Here is a 24,410-nt window from a genome sequence, read left to right as displayed (position 1 = left end):
CGCATTATAATTGCACCAATTCGCAATTTGAATACGATTTCTCATCAACACGTATAGGGACTATTAACATGTTTCACACAATGTATTCCATATTTCCATGGAATAAAGTAAGGAAAAAATTTACATCAATGAGAATCTTGTAATAATGTATAATTTCTTTTATTAATGTGTCATTTTTACAAATTTTTTTTTTATTACAAATAAATGATATATAAAATGTTTAGCAATAAAAAAACGTACATAAAACAATAATACTAAATGTTTTTTTTTTCTTTTATTTTATCCGCAACTATTACACAAAATAAGGGAAGGTTTCATTGTTGTTGGGCTGGGGCTCCAGGCAAAGAAGCCAAGAAGAGCATCCATAGACCATAGAGTCATAGACCCATAGTTCATACACCCACCTTCTTCCCAATATTATCCTACTAATTATCTCCCTCCAGGATTTTTTTATTAGGGAAAACGTTATGGCGGCATATATTAAATCAAATCATTTTCCGCCAAAGCGATAATGCTTTGGTGAAAACGTTCATACAAACAAACTCTGAGTTTTTGTGTATATCCCATCTAGCTACTAGATGGGCCACCGCGTAAATATCCCGGCTGTCTTTAAATATATGAAACGCTTTATTTTTTTAGTAATTTTCTCATTTTTTAAAAATAATATTCTCTTTATTTTTTAATACGAGTATTATAACATTTACTAACTAATGGTCCCACAATATCCCTTACTTTCTTCTATCTCCTCAACCATATCACTTAACATTTCTTAAATTAGAATTTGTTATATACAGTCGGGTATACCGTACACTTGAGTCATTTGCTCATTTATTTAACAAATTAGCATATAATGTTTTTACTTATTTGTTGATTGAATGAGTAAATGACCCCGTATATACATAGTAGCCTAATAAGATTTCTTCTAAAATTCTGTAAAAGCCAAAACGTTTCATTTACTCCGTATTTAAACACGGAAGGAGTACCAATTGCTATTACCGGCAAGTCGGCAACAATGGATTAAAAAAAATAAACAAAAATAATACGGAGTAAATGAAAAGAATAGAACACAGAAAAATGTGAAAATAGCCCAAGTACCAAAAATCTATCTACCTTTTCCTGAAAAATTTCGCATCCCAATCAAATATCATCACTCCCTTTCCAAATCTCGAAATTTCCCTTTTGTTTCTCTCTCCTCCTTCATAGGTCAGCCAAAGAGGGCGAAATTGAACATTCAAAGTTAAATTCAAGCACAAAAATCCACCCCCTTCAACAAAAACCTCTCAACTGCTCCTCCATCAAAAACCCACATCAAAAATGGCGTTAGAATTATGGGAAACTCTGAAAGAATCAATCACAGCATACACAGGATTATCCCCTGCAACTTTCTTCACTGTAATTGCAGTAAGTTTGGCTTTCTACCACATGATTTCTGGGTTGTTTGGATCATCAACTCCTCAGCATCAACGTCATAGGTCTATGGAAGAAGAAATGGAGCCGTTGCCTCCTCCTGTTCAACTTGGTGAGATTAATGAAGATGAATTGAAGCAGTATGATGGTACTGATCCTAAGAAGCCTTTGCTTATGGCTATTAAGGGTCAGATCTATGATGTTTCTCAGAGCAGGTTTAATTCTAATTCTCCATTTTTTAATTTTTTTTATTGGTATATAATTATTTATGTGTTTGGAAGGTCGATTTTTTCTGGGGTTTGGATTTTGTAATTGTATTATTGGTTGTATATAATTATTCATGTGTTTGGGTTGTTGAATTTTTCTGGGGTTTGGATTTTGTTATTGTATTATTGGTTCAATTTTATTATTGGGGGTTTGATTGATTTATTTTATTTGGACGATTTTAGGGTTCTACTTGCTTTTTTTAAAGGTATTTTTTTAATTGGTTGATTAAAGTTTTGAACTTTGATTATTTGTGGGTTTTATCTCATTATTTGGGTGTATCTTTGAGTGAACTCTCTATTGCTGCTAATTGTGATTATTTATGATTTATCTGTGTATTAGTATCGTTGTTCTTCATGTGTTTGATTAGATTTTGGTGTTGAATTTGTATTTTATGGTATAAAAGCTTAAGCTTGCAGTATATGTGATTTAGGGGTTTTGCCGCTGTAGGCTGGGGAGTGTAATAAGGATTTGTTTAGTATGCTGTTTGTGCTGATTATTTGCTTGTGTGTATGTGGTATGTCTTTTGAGTTGTGACTTGTGAGTACAATCCTCGACTAGTTGGGTGTGTAGGAGAGGCTCCAAATTAGTGTTTTCAATGACTATGGGGGTTTGATTGACAAATTACATGGCAAGTGAATTTTAAAATGTAAAATTACAACTTTATCTAGTTGGTTTTCAGTCTTTCACTTTGTTTTTCCTATCCTTTATACGATTGCTATGGTGGATATGTTTCTGTTTTGGAGTATAATATGCACTGGAAGGGTATTTGGTGGAAGCAGGGTTGAAGTAGTCTTGGATTGTTCATTTGTGCGGTTCATCATCATCCTATTAAATGTTTCTCATTATTTGGTTATTTGGCATCTCATTTTTGGGGTTTGGTATTTGTGCATTCGAATAACTTATAGAAAGTGTGATGAGTTTAAGATTTTGTCCTTCTACATTTTAGAGCTATTATGTGCTATGAGTTGATCAGAATGTAAAATATGATTTGAACATAAATGTAAGCGGCGTGGGTTGTAATGGGCTGCTGTAGTGATGGGTCATGTTGCTGTCCAATTTGTTTCAGAAATAGCCTCCCTTGTTTAAATGGTAGGGTAAGTTGCATATACTCCCCCCCCCCCCCCCCCCCCCCCCCCTTCTCTCTTTTCAACCCTCATCCCCATTCCCCACACACACTCCACCGCCACCAGCATTTGACTTTATGTTTTATTAGTTGAACCAATACATTTCAAATTATAATCACTTTAAATTCTCATCTGTATTCCACTTTTCAACTGCTTTGTTTTTCACTGGAATTAATTCTGCTAAATCGTCAATTTGTCACAATAGCATCCTATGAGTAGATTAGTATTGTTGTATAGGAAGTTATAAGGTCTGTTAAGCTCTCTGTCAGTCATTAATCATTTGGTTTCTAAACTGTTTAAAGTTAATGCCCCTCCTCCTTAAGCTAAAAGATACGACAGCCACTTCTTAACAGAGAAAGGGAACTTGTATATCCCTGTCACCATGAATTTCAAATTCAACTAGTTTCTTTTGGAAAAAGCTTTGGAAGGAAAACAAAATATCTAACTTCTCATGTTGCTTGTTTCCAACCATTTATTTTCCTAACCAGGCATCTGTGCAACTGGAGTTTGTAGACCTTCTGATAATGCATCTTTTTTATGATTAAAAAAAAAATCCAAATTTCCTATGTGCTTGTTTCCGACATTTTATTTTCCTAACCAAGCATCTGTGCAATTTGAGTTTGTAGACCTTCTAATAATGCACCATTCGAATCATAAAAAATGTGTACATTACAGATTTACAGCTACTAGTAGCTCTAACTTACTTTGATGCCCAACTTGCTTGGTTTGTCTAGTTTTATCTTGATTTATTATTATCTTGCTGCCCAGTGTCCATTGACTTATTGTTTGCAAACCTTGTGCTTCTACATCCACTTTGATGCTCAGATGCCTTCTTGTTCTTAGTTTAATTTAGCCCGTGTTCATTGTGCAATTTGTATTTTTTTTTTTGTTTGAATGAGGAAGTTGTCAATCCCTACAAAAAAAAAAAATTAAAAAAAATCTTATTACTGTATCAAGCATCATCCATAGATTCAGATTGCTGTTGAAAAACATAACAACTCTGAAGGACACTGAAATTTCAGAAAAGTTTAGAATTTATAAAGGCAAATTTGCATCCTGCCAGTTCCAATGGCTTGTGAAATACGGAGTAGAGCACTATGGAAACATATTTACGATTTTCTCTCTTTCATTTCATATAAATAGTAATAGTGGTGTTTTGCAATCTACTCTGAGTGCTTACATTTGAAGTATTGTTTCAGGATGTTCTATGGTCCTGGTGGGCCCTATGCATTGTTTGCTGGCAAGGACGCTAGCAGAGCTCTCGCCAAGATGTCATTTGAAGAAAGTGATTTGACAGGGGATATTTCTGGCCTTGGTCCTTTCGAGCTAGATGCATTACAGGACTGGGAATACAAGTTCATGAGTAAATATGTGAAGGTCGGAACTATTAAGACGAAGGATGTTCCAGTAACTGACGGATCCACTCCTAGTGAAACCACCGAAGCAACTGAAGCTCCAAGGCAGGCGGAAGACATCCCATCAGAGGAGCCTGCAGCTGAGACTGTGGAGACATCAGCTACCGATGCTGAGAAAAAGGACGAGTAGTGTACTTTGTTAGCTGTATACCGAGTTTTGGAAAACAAGTTTTTAAGTAGCATGAAGTGAGGTGGGGAAAGAGTAGGTTTGGTGTTAAAATTGTGTGGAATGTTGTGATAATTGAATCCTTTGCACAAGAACTTATTTCGGAGTATTTGAAATACTATTGTAAATAATCATGCTTGTATGTGGATTCCATTGAATAAGTTTGATGGGAATACAGCTGAAATTATTGCAATATCGTCTTTCATACTTGCGCATTCCATTTTTTTTTGGTTCTGGAAAGAATATCCCATCCAAGTCAGGCCATAAGTGTAGGCAGAATCTCCAATGGTACATTCTGATGTAATTCTACATTCTCTAATTTCTCTTCCGATGTGACTGCCATATCAACAGTCGGAAAACCTCATTTACGAGTACATGAAGTACTCTGCAAGTCCGAAATACTTCTAATAATCTGCCTAGAACTTCTACGAATACATTTGATTAAATTCATCGTACAAAGTTTTTAACATCAATTACATGTTTGATTGTTAAACCATGTGGTTTATACCGAAATTGTGTATTGTAGATTAAAACATTAATGTTGTGATAGAAACCAAAAAGGATCCAAGGAAATGCTGTTTGCCTAAATCTCCCGTAACTCATCCATTTGCTTCGTAGTACATTATGATTTAGGTTTGGCCCCTCTAAAGACTTTATTAGCTGGTTGAGTTGTCATTCATAATTGAAAGTAACGTTCATATATACAAGAAGTCAGGGTTCCTTCCCCGTCTCGCCTTGTGTCGTAAAATATTTCGTTCTGTCATATCTTCAACTTGATACTAATTTACATAGGTCTTGTATACAACAGTATAACATCGACAATTGTATTTGTATTATCTTTCTCGCCATATATTTTTATGTTCCAATTGTAGCCTTGTAGTGAAAAATCATAACAGAAGCGTGAAAATAAATAGGAGAGTTTTAAAAATTCTAAACTCATTATCAACTACTATCAACTACAAAACTTTTAGTCAATAACTCCATTATATGTGTCATACCAACATAGCATGTACAAATTTTATATTAAATGTTGTAGGATACCACCAATGACCTAAATACCTAACATCATACAAACATATTAAAACCTAAGAAGCTAATCTAGCTCTAAAAGACACAAATTTATGTATAAGACCGATAAATAATCCGTTCACATGATTCCATATTCCATATAAAAATCAGATAAAATTTTTACCGTAACATAAATCGATCTTGACGCAAGGCTGACTTATTGTACAACATCACCAAATCCATGTAAAATCCTAAAAAGGGTCAAAATAAAGTAAAAGTCCTATTTGGGTTCTGAACTTTAGAAACTGGTAAAACTCTAATCATAGCATAATTAGAAAATTCAAGCCAGTAGTTTGATTATCTCATCACCAACATTGACACTTTCCCTGAAAAACCCAACATTTAAACATCTATATTCAAGCTTAAACTCATCCGATTTCGGATTATCGTAAACTAATCATCTGATTAACCCAACATTAATCTCTATTGTCAGAGTATACAAGCAACCTCAATCAATAACAAGATGGGACCATATGCATATGAATTATGAAACCCGTGGTTGTCTCTTTCTTACACTAAATGACATATCTATATACCCTATAGTTTTGCCTTTTCATAATTCTTGGTTTATTAATCTCCTACTAAGCTTACAGAATACAAGAAAACAACATATATATTGTTACCATTTTTTTTTTAACCAAATATTTGGTACTTAAACATGTCAACTCAAAGTTGTTCGTGTACAAAAAATTTGGTTCTTTTGATGATTCTTGGGAGTTCATTGATCTTCTTTACACTCTTCTTCGATCAACCTGCTGCGTATCATCAAATCCAACAAAGATCTGCGCGACGAGTTCTGCATCAGTCTGATACTCAGATTCATGTAAATTTTGGTAGTTCAGAGGAGGCTAGTGTTACAGAGGTTAAAACAGTTCATGCTGTCACACATATTTCTACTCCAACGGGGCCTAATCCGCTTCATAATTGATCCGGTGTTCTTCAATTTTGTTGCAGTTTTTATAGAAATTTTTATCAGTTCTAGCTCTGATTAAGTATGTTAATAGAGTATACAATACATGCCAATTTGTTATATATATATATGAATATATGGTTTAAAATTAAATTTGGTGTTGAAATTATATATTTGGTATTCTGACATATTTTTATTATCAGTTTTTGGTTCTGTACTTTTGTATAGAAGATGAAAAGTTCATTACTTGATCTGAGTTTATGTGTGAACATGAAATTGAGAGTTATACTATTGTCATTGGATTCAGAATAAGTTTTTAGGTGAATTCAGGCAGTGCCTAAAACAATCAATATAATTTTGATCGAATAGAATAAGTAGATTGATAGCGCGTTGACTGATTTGTTTGACAAAAAATAATGAACTTTTATAATACATTAGTTGGAAATTGTTTGGTTGATATATAAAAACGGTGAGATATATTTGGTTCATCCAATAAATGTATAGTAGACAATTGTTCGATGACAAATACTTAAGTTATGTATAACAAGTAGCTAAGAGGTGTAAAAACCACGGGTAATATTTTGTTTTTCGCAATAAATCCATCTATATTGTATAGTAGCACGGATTTACCATTTTACACTTATTTAACAATTAATAATTTTAACAATTTAAAATCACTATATAAAGCCAACTTCTTACAACCAACCAAAAAAACTTTGTATGAAATTCAACAAGCAATTAAGCTCTAGGTATGATATAGTTCATACAGTACTAAGTAGATAAGAAGCCAATCTTAATGCTCAATCTTGTCGTTTAGCAAGGTTTTTAATTTTTTTTATGTTGATTAGACTTGATTTATAATAATACAAGGTTGTTATAGCAGTTTTCACGCTTAATTCGGTGTTAATTTATGTATATATATATATAGAATACTAAGTTATGGTATTGCAAGATATACCAAACACTGCACGTACATTAATTAGCTAACTCTTAGCTTGACATTCATCATATTATAACTCTTAACTAACCATGTTATTAAATTATCTACAACTACTGCCAGTGCCAGGCAACGACACGTATGTAGTACTCTTGACATCGTCAAATTATTTTTTATTTTTTGAGGGAAAACTTTGTCTAAATTAGCATGCATGAACTTAATCATTTAATTTGACGGATAATTAGGATTAGCCAACTAAGACCAATGCTTACGATAGGATATACTCATATTATATACTTAATGAACTATATTCATCCGTTACATTGATTTGCGCGAGATTTTGTCATGCATTTCTAAACTTATACCAAAAAAAAAATGTTTATTTATAGCCTTAAGGGTTATATATAGCATCACCCTAAAAAAAAATATGCTGAATAAGGGTTTTAGAAAGAGTACTTGAAAAAAATGCGACATCAATTCTATCATTCATATTCATATACACGTAGTATATATACAAGACATGAGAATATGAGATCATTGAGATGTCATCATCTTCATGTTCCTTTTTTATACGGTATGTTAATTGGAGTAGCATGGTAAATGCCTAAATGGTCCCAAATGTTTTTGTGTTATAATACCACCACCCTCCCCCAACTAAAAATAAAAAATCACTTTTTTTTTGGCACATATATATAAAATTATTATCATCTCTTTGCCCCGAATTGATAATTAAACTATATACACGGGCCGGGGGTTAGAAAAAGTTAGTTTTCCGTATCACATTACATATTGTATAGCTAAGTTATAGTATTCGTGTGAATTTGTATTTGAATCCAAACAACACAATTACACAATACAACTATAATGTATCTATAGAGTTGAATTGTAGAATCCAACTTTGGAATCCTACAAAAAATTTTAATAATATATATTATTAGTTTATAAAATAACTTATTTCAATAACATACATCAACATAAATCATCTCGATCAAAGTTATGATAAAAGTCAAAGTGTGTCAGATATTCAGAAAAAGAGAGAGTACATTGAAACAATATATTACGAACTAGTTATTATACCATAGAAAGAGAACAAAATCATCTCGATCAAACTGAAAATGTATAACCCTAGCTTCAATTAAGAGAGAATTTTGTTCACAAAAAGGACTTTCAATTTTTTGATCATGTCAGAAATGAACTGGCCAGGCATGTTTTTGTTAGCAATTAATTAAAGATATTAAAACCCAATTCTTGACCAAATAATAAATGGTGATTAAACATATAAAGTCAGCCATTTGCATGATAAGAAAAAACTTAATTAATTAATTAGTAGCCTCCAATAAAGCATCAATAATGCACGTACCTTATGATATATATGATTATATGATACGGTTAATTCTTCATTTAATTAATACTTACACTACGTGTACTAATAATGCATAATTTCAACAAATTTTGACAACCTAACATAACAAATCTTAACATTATATAACACTATAACAGCCCACAAAAACAAAACCATGCATTAATTTGATCTGCTAATCTTCCTCTTTTCCAAATTTTATTCTTCTTCATTTATTTCAAATTGATCATTTCCTCCATGATTAAACAAAACACTTCATTACTCGTTCTTTACACGTTAACATGTATATTAACATTGCTTCTTCAATTCTGTAATGGCAGCCGTGTTAATTTCATGAATGACGAGGACAGATTGTATACATTACATAGGAGATCAATACCAGGAGGCTCTCCAAATCCAATTCAAAATCGTTAAGGCTAGCTCGTCAAAGATTGTACAAGTTTCAAGGGTTAGGATGAAATTTGTATTGGTTTTTTTTTTTTTGTTTAATGTTATTACTTATAAGTTAAATTTTTTTTATTTTGTTTTCATTATCGATCTTCTACAATAGTGTTATAAATTTTGGCCGATGATTTTCATACCTAGCTAATTAAGTTATGATATACTTAGTGTATATATATATATATATATATATATATATATATATATATATATATTTATAGATATGCTATATGCATTTGATCATATAGTTAGTTCTTTTTTTCCCACCTAAAGTTTCTTTTGTATGTACAAGATTATAAAGTTAAAACTTCTTATTGATCAGGTTGTTCTTTTAATTATATCGTGTTTCATTTCTTCTTATGATTATAGTGTTTTTTTTTTCTTTTTATTATTTTATGTGGAATAAGGTTGAATTGAAAGTTTAAAGGATTTAAAAGGATAATGATACAACTTTATCTAAAAATAGACATAACGCTAATAATATATTTATATATAGGGGCGGAGACACATTAATGAAGGTGTGGACGGGTTGGTTTGAACCCACAAACGCCTTGTACAAATATACCATATTGTGGAATAATGTAACTTCAATTTTCAAGATTTAAATGATACAAGTAAGACATAAGGTCCTACTCCTAACTGTATAGGTGCTGTTGTGGCTGAACTAGGGAACTATATGAGCATATGCAAATGTTGAAATGGCCTGTTATTCTTGGCAGACAATTATAACTTAATGTTCAAATTAATTAATAATGAATGTTTATTTTGATAAACACCCTTAATATGTTCAAACATTGTGAGCCACACAAGATTTATATAGAGAGCATATCATATTGTATTATTATTATTATTGTTGTTGTATAGTTACTTGTGTCCTGAGTCTCCTGACAATATATTGTACCAACCTACCTAACAAAGAAAAAGGTTTTATAAGAACAAACTACATGCTCTCTTTAATTTGTACTATGATAATATGCAAACTTGCTTGAGCCACAAAGGGTAATGCAAAGATGTTACATCACTCATTCTAGTAATGTACCAAGTGTATGAATTTCTAAATGAGTATGTCCTAAATAGACCTGGTTAGGTAAGTATACGCGAACTAAGGGTATTTTAGTAAATTTGCATAGAAGGTGATTGCGTTGCTGGAGCTTACGAGGAGGACAAATTAAACACGCGCATGTAACATACTCAAGGGTAAAATGTAGAACAATTGTTGTACTTTCAATCGCAATCATCATTGTATAGCATTATTGCGTGTAAGACGTACGATCAGGCGAATCCAATCAAGAGCTTAAACTGATGTAAGAAGCTTTAGATTGGCTTATGTATCTATCAATGCGGCCTTTTTTTTAATTAAAAAATTTCAACTTATTTACAAGTTTGTCATCAATATAACATCCATTATGCATGTATACATTTGATATTAATATTGATATTTCTTTACATTTGATATCCGAACATTAAAGAGTTCTGCAATACATTTGAAACAATGGTCATATATACATAATCGGAAAATAAGGGGACGTTTAGGATATATAAACAAACCCGTAACAAAAAATGGTACGTTCGTTAGATATGACACGTTTTGGGAAGGCGTAAGAAGGATGACAATTGGCAAAGAAGACACAAACTTTGGTGAGACGACCAAATAGAAGAGTAAAAAAAAAAAGGGGGGGGGAGGAACACAAGCGAGAAAGAAGGTGAAAAAGATAGTGGAAGAACGATGCTATTGTCTTTCCTCGGAACTTAAACTGTTAAACAAACAATTCAAGTAAGATTGTGTGTTTGTTTCAGTTTCTATCGTGTTAGTGTAACAACTTTGCTACCATCCACGTGGGACATCAACCCTCTTGGTGTTCTACAAAACTCCTCTATTTTTCTGTGACTTTTAATTAATAATATATATACTTTATATTATAATTTTATAACATCATAATTATAATACCAATAATAAAGTGAGTGAACTAAAGAGAGTGAGTGAGTAAGTAAGTAAGTAAGTGAGTGAAGTAAGTGAGTGGAAAGTGTATGTGATCACTCTATGTTGAGATTTTAGCGGTGCTCCCTAAGTTTTAGGTTGAGTTGCATAAAAGTGGGCAAATTTTTTTTGATAATTAAGGTGAATTAGTGTTAATTATCTAAGAAAAAATAGGGGAAATATTATGGGAGAGCAAATAAGGGCTGAAGATTGGCTACCTGAAGGATGGAAGATTGAGATCAGAGTTAGGAAAAGTGGCAAAAAAGATAGAGTAATTCTTAATCTTAATCTTCTTTTTTCTCGTAATTATTCACTTATTCATTGCTTAATTTTAATGCATTGGTTATTTAATGATGTTTTTTTTTTCCATCTTATTCAATTTGTTTGTTCTGTTTTAATAATAGTGTGCTTAAACTCTTCTGTTTTCAAGAAATAGTAGATGCATGCAAAAAAATAATCTGTATCTCTGTTTTGCTTATGATATTTTGTTGTTCCAAGGTTAATCATAAAAGTTGCTATCACTGGGTGTTTTTGGGATTCAAGGGACTCATAAGGGTACTTTGGTAATTATATGAAGTACGAAGTATTTATTTTTACGGGTTTATTAGAGTTGTGATATCGATCAATGTTACAAACTTGGAGTTTCTCAACTAAGGGTCTGTTCTCATACATTTATTTTCAGTTCAGCTCAACTCAGCTCCTAATTTCCTTTTCTTATAAAATATTCATTTCACTTCAGCTCAGTTCAGTTCAGCTGAGTTCAGTCAATGAGAAGAGGCCCTAAATACTCATGGCATTACTACAAAACAATGTGCTAAAAATAATTTTTTTACTCTAGGTAGAATTTCTTGAATTCTTGATGTGAATGATTTCTTGTAGGGTGTGCTAGTAAATTTTTTGTAATATAATTTTGGAATTAGCTTATTAATCTACCTTGAAATCATCTCTTACACTATTGTTACATGACTTAGTTAGCATGCTGCTAGATATGTCTTACAAGTTCATTCATTATGCCTTTATTTAGCTCTCTTGAACTTACCAACTAAGTCTGAAGTAATGTTTTTCATTTTCAGTACTATACTGATCCTGTAAATGGATATATATTCCGGTCTTTGAAGGACATTGACCGGTATCTTCTATCGGGAAAGTTAGGGAAACATGTAACCAAGAACAAACCAAAGGACAGTGAAGACGCGAACTTTGATTTTATTCAGCATACTGTAAGTGTAAATTAATCAACAGCTTTCAAATTCAGAATGAAACATCTTTTCTAATATGCTCCTATAGTCCTATGTGATATAATTTGACTAATTTCTAGTTTTCTACAACTTTAACATTGTTGTGAAATAAATCAATGTTTTGATGGTGTAAAATATATCAATTACTCACCAATTGTTTTGATTCATTGCTGTTGAGAAAGGATGTGCCAAAACAGAAGAAATCGATTGAGTCAAATAATGGAGATAAGAAGGTAAAATCCTCCCTTTAGGTTATAAAACTTAATTTTATGGTACTACACTAGTACCAAACATACATTACTGCTACATTCCAATATTGAAAACTTGTTATGTTTAATTGCTGCTCGATCGAGAATAGAAGAGAGCCAGGAATGAATCCAAGGGAGGAAAAACCGGAGTTGAAACTCCAAAGGAGACAGTAGAGAAAACAATCAGTAAACCTTTGAGAGGAAGGAGTTCTAAAATTAAGAAGAAAAGAGAATCAACTCCTTTCTTTATACTTGATCCAGATCAATGTAAGTAGTTAAAAGTGAAAACTGAAAGAGCTGTATCAGCTAAAAGTTGTGCAGATAAGAATTGAATCGTCGATTAAAAGTTTTGAAATTTGGATTGGTTGTTGCAGGTGAAGACAGCAGTGCTGTCAGCATTCCAAATATATCAGAAATCATCGATTCAATGCTTAAGGAGAAGGAAAATCCTAAAACTGTCTATCTTTCTGCACCGGCTATAGGATCACTTCTTGGAGAAAAACTGTCTGAAACCAGGACTAATAACAGCAATAAGAAGCCTAAGTTTGCTGTCACCTATTGCAAAGACAACGTTACAAGTTTCAATAAGTTGCCTTGTACAGGTATATCATCTGACCTCGAAGTAAAGAAAGAGGATTTGGAGTCGAAAAGCATCCCAAGACAATATCAGGATCAAGAGCCAACTGCAGTAGATCAGAAGTGTGACAGAATGATCACTGACTGCAAGGCTAAGGAGGGTCCTGAAAGCCCGCTTTTTGCTGATTTGTTTGAAGATCCATGTATCGATTTTGCTATTAAAACTCTTACAGGCACCAGCGCGTTTGGTGTGTAAGAGGACTTGCTAAAACATTAGGTACATACCTTAGAATGTGAAGATAGATGCAAGAAAGAGTTGCATTTAGAAAGCATAAGAGTTCTTAGAACTTGTGACAAACTTTATTTCTTCCCCCCTTTCTTTTAATTTCTTGTAATGACAATATATCAGCAACTATGTTGTATAGATATATTTAATGTCAGATGTATGTTTAATTCTCCTGTAAACTTGATTTTCCATAATTGGTCATTAACATATGAAGTTATTTCACTTTTAAGATCAACGATTTTATATCAAACAAATAATTTTGATAATAAACATGCTTTTATTATTCATGGGGCACCTAACATCCTAATTATAGGTGATTAAGTGTTAAGTCAAACTTCGAGTTAGATCTCGTGGCCCAAGCGGGAAGAAATGGGACCAAGTTATCAAATTGATCCATCATAAGACTTTCAACATAACGGTTCCATCGGGAAGAAATGGGACCAAGTTATCAAATTGATCTATCATAAGACTATCAACTTTTCACATAACGGTTCCATCATATGACAATATAACACTCAGTTTTAATCTTTAGAGTGTAAATAGTTATTCTGGAATTTACAAATACGGAATTAGATATATTTTCTTCGTCTTCATTAAGATACTAACTCCATTTCAAATTATTTGCAATTACAAATTCGGAATTACAATTTATGTTAAATTATTACAAATAGGAGGTTGTAAAATATTTCATTTTTCACGCATATGCTGTATATTTGGGTTGAAATCCTTAGAGCCCATACCTAGCCCAAAAACCCAAAAAATGAGAATACGACACCGTTTCAGTTCTGTTCCAAGTACAAAAGCGCGCGAAAGAAGATTTTTCCAGGCAACTCAACTGTTCTTGTGGCCGCCTCTTCATCGCCGCAAATTTTCTTCCTCCTCCGCCGGATTTCATCGCAGCCGTAGTAATTGCCGTATTTTCCGATTATCTGGTAACATTTCTATGCTTTCTATTGAACTTGTTATTCTTCCATTTTCCAGTATCAAAAGATCTACGAAACTTTAATGCGAAATTTGATTAATTTGATTTATACGAAGTAATTAATTTCAAAGTGAATTTCTTGTCTTATTTTTTGTTCGTTATTTGAGTAGTCCAATGGGGTAATTGAATTTTTTTTGGAGGTTATACAGGTGAAAGGGGGGAAATGGGGCCAATACAGGTTAAGTGTAGCTGTGGTGAAAACAATTGTCAAGAATGGGCTGTCATTGAGTTGCAAGGTGTTATCGAAGCTCAACCTCAATTCCAAGATTGTCTTCAAAACCTTGAAATCGGACGACTTTGCCGTCCTTCATCTCAGGTATTGTATTGTTTTCAACTGGTTGGAGTCACTCCCCAACATTAAGATGTTCGGAAAAAGTTGTTACTTTTAAAATAAAGAGGATAGAAATGACTTAACTATTATAAAAAGCCAAAAAAAAAAAAAAGTTAATTTTCTATGACTCTTTTTACTATGACTTGTGAAGTGTTTCCTAAGAATGTACTTAGTAAGAATTAAATTTGCATGTCAATTGGAATTTGGAAACCCTTTAAGTCCTAGGAGTAACATTTTTTGTGTGACATAATAGTTTGGTACATACTCATTGTTTAATTTGTATAAGTGTGAGGTGTGACATCGAATTTTTGACATTGATTTATATTGTATCCTGCAGGAGACATACACCTTTACAATCGGGTACCATGAGTTGACAGGATCAAAGGTCAAGCTGAAGAAGCCACTTTTAGTATTGAAGAAGGTAAAGCATTCTGATGAAGAGCAACGCGTATGCTCCAAATCATCACCCGCAGTGGAGTTGGATGTGATCGGAATCATTAGACAGAAGATTTTGTTTAAGACTAGGCCAAAAGCCCTCATATCTAGCAGCAAGAAGGTTTAGCTTAATCTCATAAGAATGTGTAATAGTTTGTTGGGATAAGTTTTCATTGTATAACAAGTTACTGAAATTGTAGTGAACTTTATGTGACATGAGTGAAACTTTTCTTCTACTTATTCAAAGATTATGATGATTCACATTACAGTTACTGAGAATGTGATATGGCACTTTGGTGCACTCCCAGGGTACCGACTTTGCATAAGAATGGAAGGTAATTGCACCGCGTCATCTCACCACACCAATAGAGCCATACATGCTGGATTACTGGTAGACATTATGCAGAGGAAGCATACTTTATCGACTTTGTATCGACTCTAAAGACATAGTGGAACCAATATACATACACTAATACTCAACAGTCATGTAGAATTAGCGCAAGACAACAATAGAACCCTGCATGAATTGGCATTGACGTTATTAGCTATCCTGCATCAATCAGCATTGGTATTATTGCAGCCATCTGCCCTGAAAGTCCTAATTACCTATTATCCGTATTAGCTGAGTTTCAGCAAAATAAGTTTTGTGCTTGCATCATGAACTTCAAGTAACCTTGTGACTAACAAGCACCTCAAAACACAAAAGCGCAATACTGAGGCAAGTCCCTCATGTGGAAACATGAAAACATTTGAAAGGAAAACTAAAACCAGTCATATTAGGGAACACCGTGACATCGCTCAGATAACAATGTAGAATATAAATCTTTCATAACCGAAAAAAATCTGGAGATAACATAGACATCTGTAGCGATTAATAAACGTCTACTGCCAAACATATTAAAACAACTCAAAATTGCACTGTTCTTAAACTCAACCCAAAGCTAACACTAGGTAAGATGAATTGTTTATCGCTTTCCACCTCCACCTCCAAGCTTGGGGCCTTTAGGTCCAGCACCCTTGGATGCACCCTTTCCTGAGACCTTCTGGGACTTAACCACCTCGGCTTTCTTTGCCCTCTTTTCATCTTTAGTTTTCTTGATCCTTTCCTTGATTTCACTATAAAACCAAATAAAAAAAATGGAAGATTATGACATGTACAAATGGGCGTCAAGTTTCAACAGACACTTGAGTTACACAAGAATAAAACTAACCGAAGAGCAGCCTCTCTGGCAGCATCTCTAACTTCGGGCTTCTCAGTTCTCTTCTTCTGGATGACTTCCAAAGTAGCACCAACAATAGACCTTGAGTAAGGCTTCTTGGTGGCTCTTCTCCTCTTCTTCACAGCCTCAGCAGAAATATCCTGCAAAATAAATAAAAGACCAAAACTTGATGAGTATCAAAATTATCATAGATAACAGACAAAACAGGGCATATACTTGAACCTAATATTAGGTGCACAAAATATATAAGAACAAAGAAATGGGAGAAAGAGAATAGCAACCAACCTTCTTGTGCTGCTTTCGGTACACAGCAGTCCAGCAAAGCTTTGCTGGCTTGAGACGGTTGTGGAAATACCTCTTACATTTGGAGTTAACGAAGAGGAAAACCTATATTTGGCAAATCACACATCACTAGTAAGTTGACCAGTTTCTAGTAAAAAGCCTGCTATTATAACAAGTTATAAATATACAACTTATCGTACCTGTGAATCTCCACGAACAAATCTGATACCCCTACCTGGATAGATCTTGGCGCCGCTGAATCGGCAAAGCTCAGTCCTGCAATGCAAAGAATAGGCACCAAAGTTAACATACATACATAAAAATAGCTATATAGAGCAACAAGATCTCTCATGGTTTAATATCATCACTTCAGATTACAACAAAGATATAAAACTTACTTCAGGAAACAAATTGAAGAAAAAAGTATCATTACCAGCATCAACAATTATGAGACAAAAATAAACTAAGATCGATTTTTCTCTCTTTCCACACATTCTAGATTACTAAGATTATTTACTCTCGTAGACGACCAATTTATAGGATTCCTTAAATCATCAGTAATCACCGACACAATTGATCTCTAATTATTGCTCAAAACTTTAGAGCACCACAATCATATTGCCTATGATTCACTATGAACAAACCCTAAGTGAAAGCTCAAACAAAAGTACATCCAAGGTAATTCGAGCCCGGGTAATATTTCAAATCCCACAAATGATCAAACACATAGAGAATAGGGTTGTAAAAGTCCAATCAAAACATAAAGACAAGCAAATTACATTCCCTGACTATCATTTCAAGCTACAGGAAGAATGCAATGGTCTTACCAAGAGCATGAACCTAGCAAAACGAGCATATACAACCATTAGATTACATTCTCATTGCTCGCATAATGAGTTTGGGTAGATTAATTCACATTTTTGCAGTGAAATGTCAATCAATCAAACAATGACATAATTCATTAAATTACCAAGATTATTTACATGAAAATGGGGAAAAATGCTCAGGTTAAGTAACAGATTATAGTCCAATCAACATCTTCAACCTCAAATCAAATCAAACGACAAGATACAAAACTCAAACTTTTGGACCAAATTATTCACAAATCGATGAATTTGATTATAACATTAACAGATTGTACAGCACGAATTCGCACCAAATAAAATCAAACTACAGAAATCAAAGATCAATTAACAGCAGAAACTTACAAATTTCATACACATAAAGATGGATAAACGCAGGGAAAGAAAGAGAGGAGAGAGAAAATTACTTGAGAACCATGGTTGATGATGAAGTTGTTGGTGGGAAATCGCCGCTGTGGTTGCAGAAACCCTAAAGAGAAAATATATTGATGGTATGGAAATGATAACTGGTTATAAGGCAAAAACCCTAATTTATTTTTGGGCTTCTTTTTGTAGGCTTTAAGTAAGCCTCTTGGGCTTTGGGTTTATACTCAACCATTGTAAAACCTAATTTAGTCTCTGGGCCTACCCCCTTTTTTTTTTTTTTTTTTTTTTTGGAAGACATTCCTAAAAATAAAATTAAAAAAATGAAGATAACCCTAAATTTTTTTATTTCTCTTTTCAATCACTACTTGTTATGAAAATGAAATATTTTAAAATAGATTATACATTAAACTTCTCTTCTATATTTCTTTCACTTTAATTAAGTGATTAGAGTACCTCTAATTGAAGCAATTGTAGCGGTTTCAATATAAAACCATATTCGTAGGTGTTCATTAAGACCTTTTTTCTTTCAGCTCTAGTTATGTTCAGTTCCTAATTTCCTTCTCTCATAAACAATTGATTTTAATTCAGCTCAACTCTAATCATTTCAGTAAATCAGAAAAGGCCCTACGTATAGAGAATTCAATCGATATAAACTATGATGTATGAAATTAGTATGTGTAGTATTTTATATTAAAAATAAAAAGAATCAAATAGTCAATCATCTTGCAATAAAAAATTAGCATAGATACCTAAATTATTGTATGGAGCAAGAATTATTGTCTTTTTATCACCATTTCTTAATGGTATTTCATAATTTAAATCTCGTTTTATAATATTTATTAGTGACTGAGTGACATTCATCATTCAATCTTCTTTTTTTAGATTTTTTTTTTTTTTTTGAAAGAATCTTAATTTTGTAGATTGTTGATAAATTATATTGTTATATAATAATTGTTTTTTTGCAATTAAAAACACATTTTAAGACATATTTCAATGGTCAATTTTTTTTTATTAACCTTAAGATAAAGACAAAATTAACAACACTTAAAAAAAAATCAGTGTTACGGGTGAATTTATCCATTCGGGTCAACTCTAAAAAGTCTAGAGGAGTCGGTTCAGGCAAACGTAGAAAATCAGAAAAATAACACCATTTTCTCTCTCTTCCTCCTCCTTACTCCTTACCCAACGATCGAATATCCACTTTTTTTTTGTTAATTAGCTTACGGGTTGCGAGATTCAGGTAAATCCCATTGTTCTATTTCTTAATTTAATTTTGGGTATTAATTATCCATTATAAAAAGTTTAATTTATGAGAAGATGGCATTGATTGAGCAGTGAAAATGAAGGATATTTTTGCAAGATTTGTTTTTTTTGGATTGATTTAATTGCAAGAACGAGTTTATCACAAATTTTATGTTATTTTTATGCCTTTTATGTTTATCTGTGTCAATTTTGTTTGTTTTGTGATTCAGCTTATAGGTTTCATTGGTTTTTGCTGGTTATTTGATCTTTTAGTTAAAATATGACTCATGATTTAGAAAATATGACAAAACTGCGTTATTAATTGTGTTTAAAGTGTAATAATGTTATCGAGTTAATTGTGGTTTTGTGGGGTTAAGCTTTTATGCTGCAGATGTGTAAAATTTGGTTTTGTATGTACACAGAAAGCATAAGCTTTCTGATTTCTGAAGTTTGGTGATACGGAGTATATGTTTGTAGAATGTGTTGTTGATTGGTTAAGAGCTAATTGCAGAAAAAAAAAAATGGGAACTTGATTGTTAATGCTCTTCATAAAGCTGGTTAAGATAGCGCCATTCTGGACTACGATTTATATGCTTGCTGTGATGCTGTAGGCTGTTTTTATCCTATTACATAGCAATTCTGTAATGGTGAAGTTTTAAGGAAAGACATGGAGTTTGTGGAGGAAAAATAAATTTCTAAGTTGCATCATTATCTGTTTTTGATGGGTAGCAACCCTTATACTCACTTAGAATATGTTTGGTATAGTGTTTTTAAGAGGAGGAAATGGGATCAATAAATTGTTCCATTACATAGTCTTTGGTAAGAGAGGTAGGGTAACACACTCTAATTTGTAAAGGTTCTATTACCACCATTTTGTTACCCCTTCTAACCCTATGGAAACAAAGTTATATTTCTCCTCAATCCTCAATTTGATACGAGGGATTCCTTTTCTTAGGTGTACCAGACAACCAATAATGGTAACAGTTAATATTACCCATTCACCCATTCCTCTTCTTAGTTGTTTCCATTCTATTTCATTTCCTAGATTCATACCAAAGATTCACCCTAGTAACTTTTCTATATGGGTGGGTGTTGGGGTGTGGGTGTGGGGGGTGGGTGGTTGGAGGGACGGTGGAAGTGGTGGTAGGACAGTTGTTGATGGTAGGGCTCGAGGCTGTCTCAAGGAATATCTTATATCACCATTCAGCAATTATTATGTATATTTGCTTACATCCTCTAGGTTGTGGTGATCCTAGTAGATGTGGGGCTTTAAGTTTGTAAACAAAGTCATATTTTGTGAATTTCTATACTAGGAACCCTTTCTTGTTTTCAGATTTGCTTTCCTGGCCTTAAGCGGTTTTAAACTGTCGGTTTATTGTTTTCATAGTTCACTTCATCTGTCTTAGATTAGATAACAGTATTTTTTGGATGTCGCCATTATCATATATTGTATCATGTAACTATGACTTGTTTGAGTTGCTTTTTCTTCCATTTGTAGTTTACAATTGAAGTGTTTCTTCTTTTATTTCACATTTCCACTTTCACCTCTTAGCCCTAAGGCATTGTTTGAGTAGATTCGAGATAAAACCCCCATGCAGAGTTTGGTTTTCTATGTTTATTACTAGTTTTCTATTTGTCCTCTGGCAGAAGTTTGCTGCTTTTACATGCTTTGATCTGCATTGCATTGACATTTCAAGAAGATTGATATTTTGGGCTCCGTCGAGTAATGAAGTATGTCTTTTCCACTCCTCCTTGCTTTCAGATTAAATGCTTCTGAGAATATTGTTGTTTGTTATTAAAATTTGAAAAAGGATACTGATTTATTATCCCCATTCCAATTGTTGATACTGTATATTGGTTTTCTGGTTGCCATCGTGTTGTGCTGTCTGTCTGTGGCCTATTTTATTTAGTACTATGCAGGGGGGATTTTCTGGTTATTGAGATATTTGGGATCCATCCTTTGGCACAATTGCTTTCATATAATATTTTTCATATTGTAGTTCTGGTAATGGCTTTCTTTTTACTGTGCTCTGCACAGATTAAGGGATTGAGAAAGATACTAACCAATATTGTCACAGGTAGTTGTATGACGTATTTGGGAAGGGTTTAGAGGCACTAATTCTTCCTGACCTATTGAAAAGAACTCTCCCTTCCCCCATTCTCATGGCCTACTTTCTATCTTGCTTTGCGGAGGTTAAGGGATTAGGAGGAAAAGATGTGAAAATTAAGAAAGATTTTAAAAACTTTCATATTTTCATAAATTGCATTAGTATTTAACATGCTCCCCTGTGTTTCTGCTGTCATGATCTCTGTTCCTATGTATGTGTGTTGTTATATTTTACAACATTGTTGTGAGTCTTGCGACTCTTGTTAGTCTTTTTTACCCCATGGTATGTGAAGCAAGGGATAAAACATCTTTTTTACATAGTGATTTTTAATTTGGAGCAGCAGACAACTAGAATAACATTAAGTTCCTTCTTGAATTACGATATTCTCTCCACCCCATGCATGTGTTATGTTACTATTTACAATATTACTGTTAGTCTTGAAGGTCTTGAGATATGAAAGTGAGTGTTAGTTTCATTTTAGGTAATTGGTGTAAAGGCCATGTGATGTAAGGAATTAGACAATTTGAGGAAGTCTGAGATGAAATTATTCTTTGGACCCGAAATAATACCATAGATAACTGCTCCATTCCCTAGTTTTGAAATCTAATTTTTAGTAATTCACTTGTTGCTGTCTATTCTTTCTGTGTTTTTGGGCCGATTTCTAACATACTTTTTACGTGTCAAAATATCTTCTTCAACACTTTTAGTTTTGCACTATATATTGACAGCATGCTAGTCAAAATGTTGCTTTTTTATTTTTTCAAAATAACAGAGGAGGATTGTTGATTCAAAAAACTAATGCAGAATCTTCATTCAAGTGTATGTAAGAATCTAATCATTTTGAGGTATGTGCTCTTATCAGGAATAGAGGACGTGTAAGGTGGGATGAAGCTAATTTGGGAGACATTGAGAAAAATAAACCTGTAAGGCAAAAGATCACTGAGCCAAAGACGCCCTATCACCCAATGATTGAAGATGATGGTAAGTCATCTAAAATTAATTCTCACAAGTGTGTCTGTATCCGCATATTTTGGGCATTCACTTTAGGAGCTAAACATTGTACTGTTGGATTGTTTATGGTAAAGTAATGTGATACCTGTTTTGGTATCTAAGTAATACTCAATGTACACGTGATACATGCCATGTAAATGCCTAAACTTCCTGTTTATCAAACACTTTCGCATGTAAAGGAGGTGCAAACAGTATTTTTTTTACTCTAATTGTTATTTGATGCAGCTGCTCGAGCATACCATAAAATATTTCTTCTTGCTCAGTGTTTCTGTTTCATATTGTTTCTTCAAAAGGGTTCAGGGAGATTTTTTTTTTCTTTTTCTTTTCTGAAACAAGTTTTGTTTCTTTATGTTGCTGGATTTTTAATCAGTTCTGTATATTTTTTACGTGTTTAGGTTCTTTGTCCCCTATCCGTAGTGCCTTTGATGAGTGTATTGAGGAGGCTGAACGTGCTGAAGCTATACGTGATGCTTTGAATGATGTTGCTTCTTCTAGTAGCAAGAGATCTCATCGACATGGTGGCTGGACTTCGTCAGAGGATGAGGGAGATGCTATGGAGCAGGATGATGAAGGTATTGTTCCTGGTTCATTCTCAGCTCCTTTTATTTGCTTCTGAATTTTTGTCTGCAGAATTTGTCTCTTGTAGTTGATTGCTTACAGATACCTCCACACTTGCAGCCCATTTAGACTGCCAGCAGTAGAGATTTAATTAATTGTCTAGTGTTTACTAAATTGTGGTTCCCAGTCATTATTAGAGATAGTGATTGAACTTTTCAATTCTTCATGTCTTGGGCTAAAAGTAACAAGACTGCATCAATGTGTTTGTTAGAAATCAGTAAATGAGCTCTTGATTTTTGGTGTACACATTTAGTTCAAAATGTGATGTGTGGATCTGCCTTGCCCATAATGGATGAGGAATTTAATAATATCATCTTTGTTGAGATTAGCAGCAAGGCCGGTGGAATTTTTTTTGTTGTTTTTACCCCTTACTATTTTTTGATCTGGTTACAGAAAGAGTGCGTTTTTTTTTTTTATTTATTTTTATTTTTAAAGCAGGGAAACTTAGCCAACCTGTGAGGAGAGGAAGAGAGAGAGAGAGAGAGAGAGAGGAAGGGGGGGGGGGGGGATCTTACTTGAGTCCGCTGATAGTGGCTTCATCGAAGAATTCCTAGTGTAAGAAGGGGCATGTCCCAGTATTATAAGTAGTCCAAAGATTAAAAAATATTTCATACTATGTAATACCAGTTGCATTTCTGATAAGATTACAAGTAAAAAGGTATGATGAGAGAAGGTTATTAGTCCAAGTATGGCTTGGATAGGCAGGAATGATTGGACGTCTTGAACTAGTTTTTTTTACGAAAACAATATGAGCTGGCAGTAACCATGTATGTAGACTATGTACGGTGTCTTACAACTTCTTAACACTGGAAGGCAGTCCACTGTTTCAATCTGAATTTTATTTTCTGGACTGTCAGATTCTGATTCTGAGAGGAGTTTGAGTTTCAAAGAGCACAGGCGAGCCCATTATGACGAGTTTCTGAAAGTGAAGGAGCTTCGACGCAAGGGTTCTTTCGCTGAGGAAGAATCTGACGAGGATGGAAACATTGACATCAAGAATGACTCATCGTCATTGAGTCCTGCAGTTAAAGCCATTGCCATACACGAAGGCAAGCCTGGTGCAAATGGTGTTTAGGAGCTGCAAGAATTAGTCAAGTTAATGCAGTTTTGTGGCTTGGTTAAATAGTATACTGTTGTTGATGCAATGGTGCTGTATATAGACCACTTGAAATACCTCAGTTGTCGGATATATGTTGCTAAGAAGGGATGTTTCCTTTTTCTTCTATGTACTGATAGTCTGATACACAAATTATGACAGTCCAATTTCCTAATTGTCATTTGGTTCTAATTTTGATTTTGGTATTAATGTAATGAATACTATTTTTGATATCTTTAAAAAAAAAATTACACACTTCGTATTATCTGTACCTTTTTTAGCTCTAAGCCCTTTATAAATTCATTTAGATGCCTGTTCTCTTTTGGTCTTTTACCCCTCAAAAGCTTCTGCAAGCAAAAAACTTTCCAAAACTGGAAATTTTCTACTAACTATAGGTCTTTTGGTGCATTACTACATACGTACATAATTCACAAT

The 24,410-nt window shown here is 33.4% G+C and overlaps 4 protein-coding genes across 6 annotated transcripts; 3 read left to right on the top strand and 1 right to left on the bottom strand.

Annotated features, from left to right (window-relative positions):
* Positions 1-1,069: 1,069 nt before the first annotated feature.
* On the top strand, positions 1,070-4,572 carry LOC145631499 (membrane steroid-binding protein 1-like). Its single transcript, XM_081683597.1, has 2 exons — positions 1,070-1,622; positions 3,998-4,572. The coding sequence occupies exons 1-2, from the start codon at positions 1,315-1,317 to the stop codon at positions 4,341-4,343; spliced, it is 654 nt and encodes a 217-aa protein (XP_081539723.1). The 5' UTR covers positions 1,070-1,314; the 3' UTR covers positions 4,344-4,572.
* Positions 4,573-14,264: 9,692 nt separating this feature from the next.
* Positions 14,265-15,373, top strand: LOC145631498 (uncharacterized). Its single transcript, XM_081683596.1, has 3 exons — positions 14,265-14,353; positions 14,553-14,719; positions 15,072-15,373. Exons 2-3 carry the CDS (start codon positions 14,567-14,569, stop codon positions 15,294-15,296), a joined length of 378 nt encoding a protein of 125 aa, XP_081539722.1. The 5' UTR covers positions 14,265-14,353; positions 14,553-14,566; the 3' UTR covers positions 15,297-15,373.
* Positions 15,374-15,972: 599 nt separating this feature from the next.
* Positions 15,973-18,081, bottom strand: LOC145631497 (large ribosomal subunit protein eL24). The gene is made up of 5 exons (XM_081683595.1): positions 17,942-18,081; positions 16,872-16,947; positions 16,675-16,776; positions 16,381-16,529; positions 15,973-16,285 (listed from the first exon to the last, which is right to left on the bottom strand). The coding sequence occupies exons 1-5, from the start codon at positions 17,950-17,952 to the stop codon at positions 16,135-16,137; spliced, it is 489 nt and encodes a 162-aa protein (XP_081539721.1). The 5' UTR covers positions 17,953-18,081; the 3' UTR covers positions 15,973-16,134.
* Positions 18,082-18,986: 905 nt separating this feature from the next.
* On the top strand, positions 18,987-24,170 carry LOC145631496 (protein phosphatase inhibitor 2-like). Of its 3 annotated transcripts, none has more exons than XM_081683592.1 (5): positions 18,987-19,140; positions 20,790-20,873; positions 22,113-22,231; positions 22,657-22,833; positions 23,737-24,170. In XM_081683592.1, the coding sequence occupies exons 2-5, from the start codon at positions 20,869-20,871 to the stop codon at positions 23,952-23,954; spliced, it is 519 nt and encodes a 172-aa protein (XP_081539718.1). In that variant the 5' UTR covers positions 18,987-19,140; positions 20,790-20,868; the 3' UTR covers positions 23,955-24,170. The 3 variants fall into 3 exon arrangements, with proteins under 3 accessions (XP_081539718.1, XP_081539720.1, XP_081539719.1); XM_081683593.1 differs by having other exon boundaries at positions 19,018-19,140; positions 20,793-20,873; XM_081683594.1 differs by lacking the exon at positions 20,790-20,873 and having other exon boundaries at positions 18,992-19,140.
* The last annotated feature ends 240 nt before the right edge of the window (positions 24,171-24,410 follow it).

Source organism: Chenopodium album, chromosome 5 (genome assembly GCF_948465745.1).
Source record: "Chenopodium album chromosome 5, dcCheAlbu1.1, whole genome shotgun sequence".
NCBI lineage: Eukaryota > Viridiplantae > Streptophyta > Magnoliopsida > Caryophyllales > Amaranthaceae > Chenopodium > Chenopodium album.
Note: the sequence above shows the minus strand (reverse complement) of the source record. Positions and strands in the feature narration are given on the sequence as shown.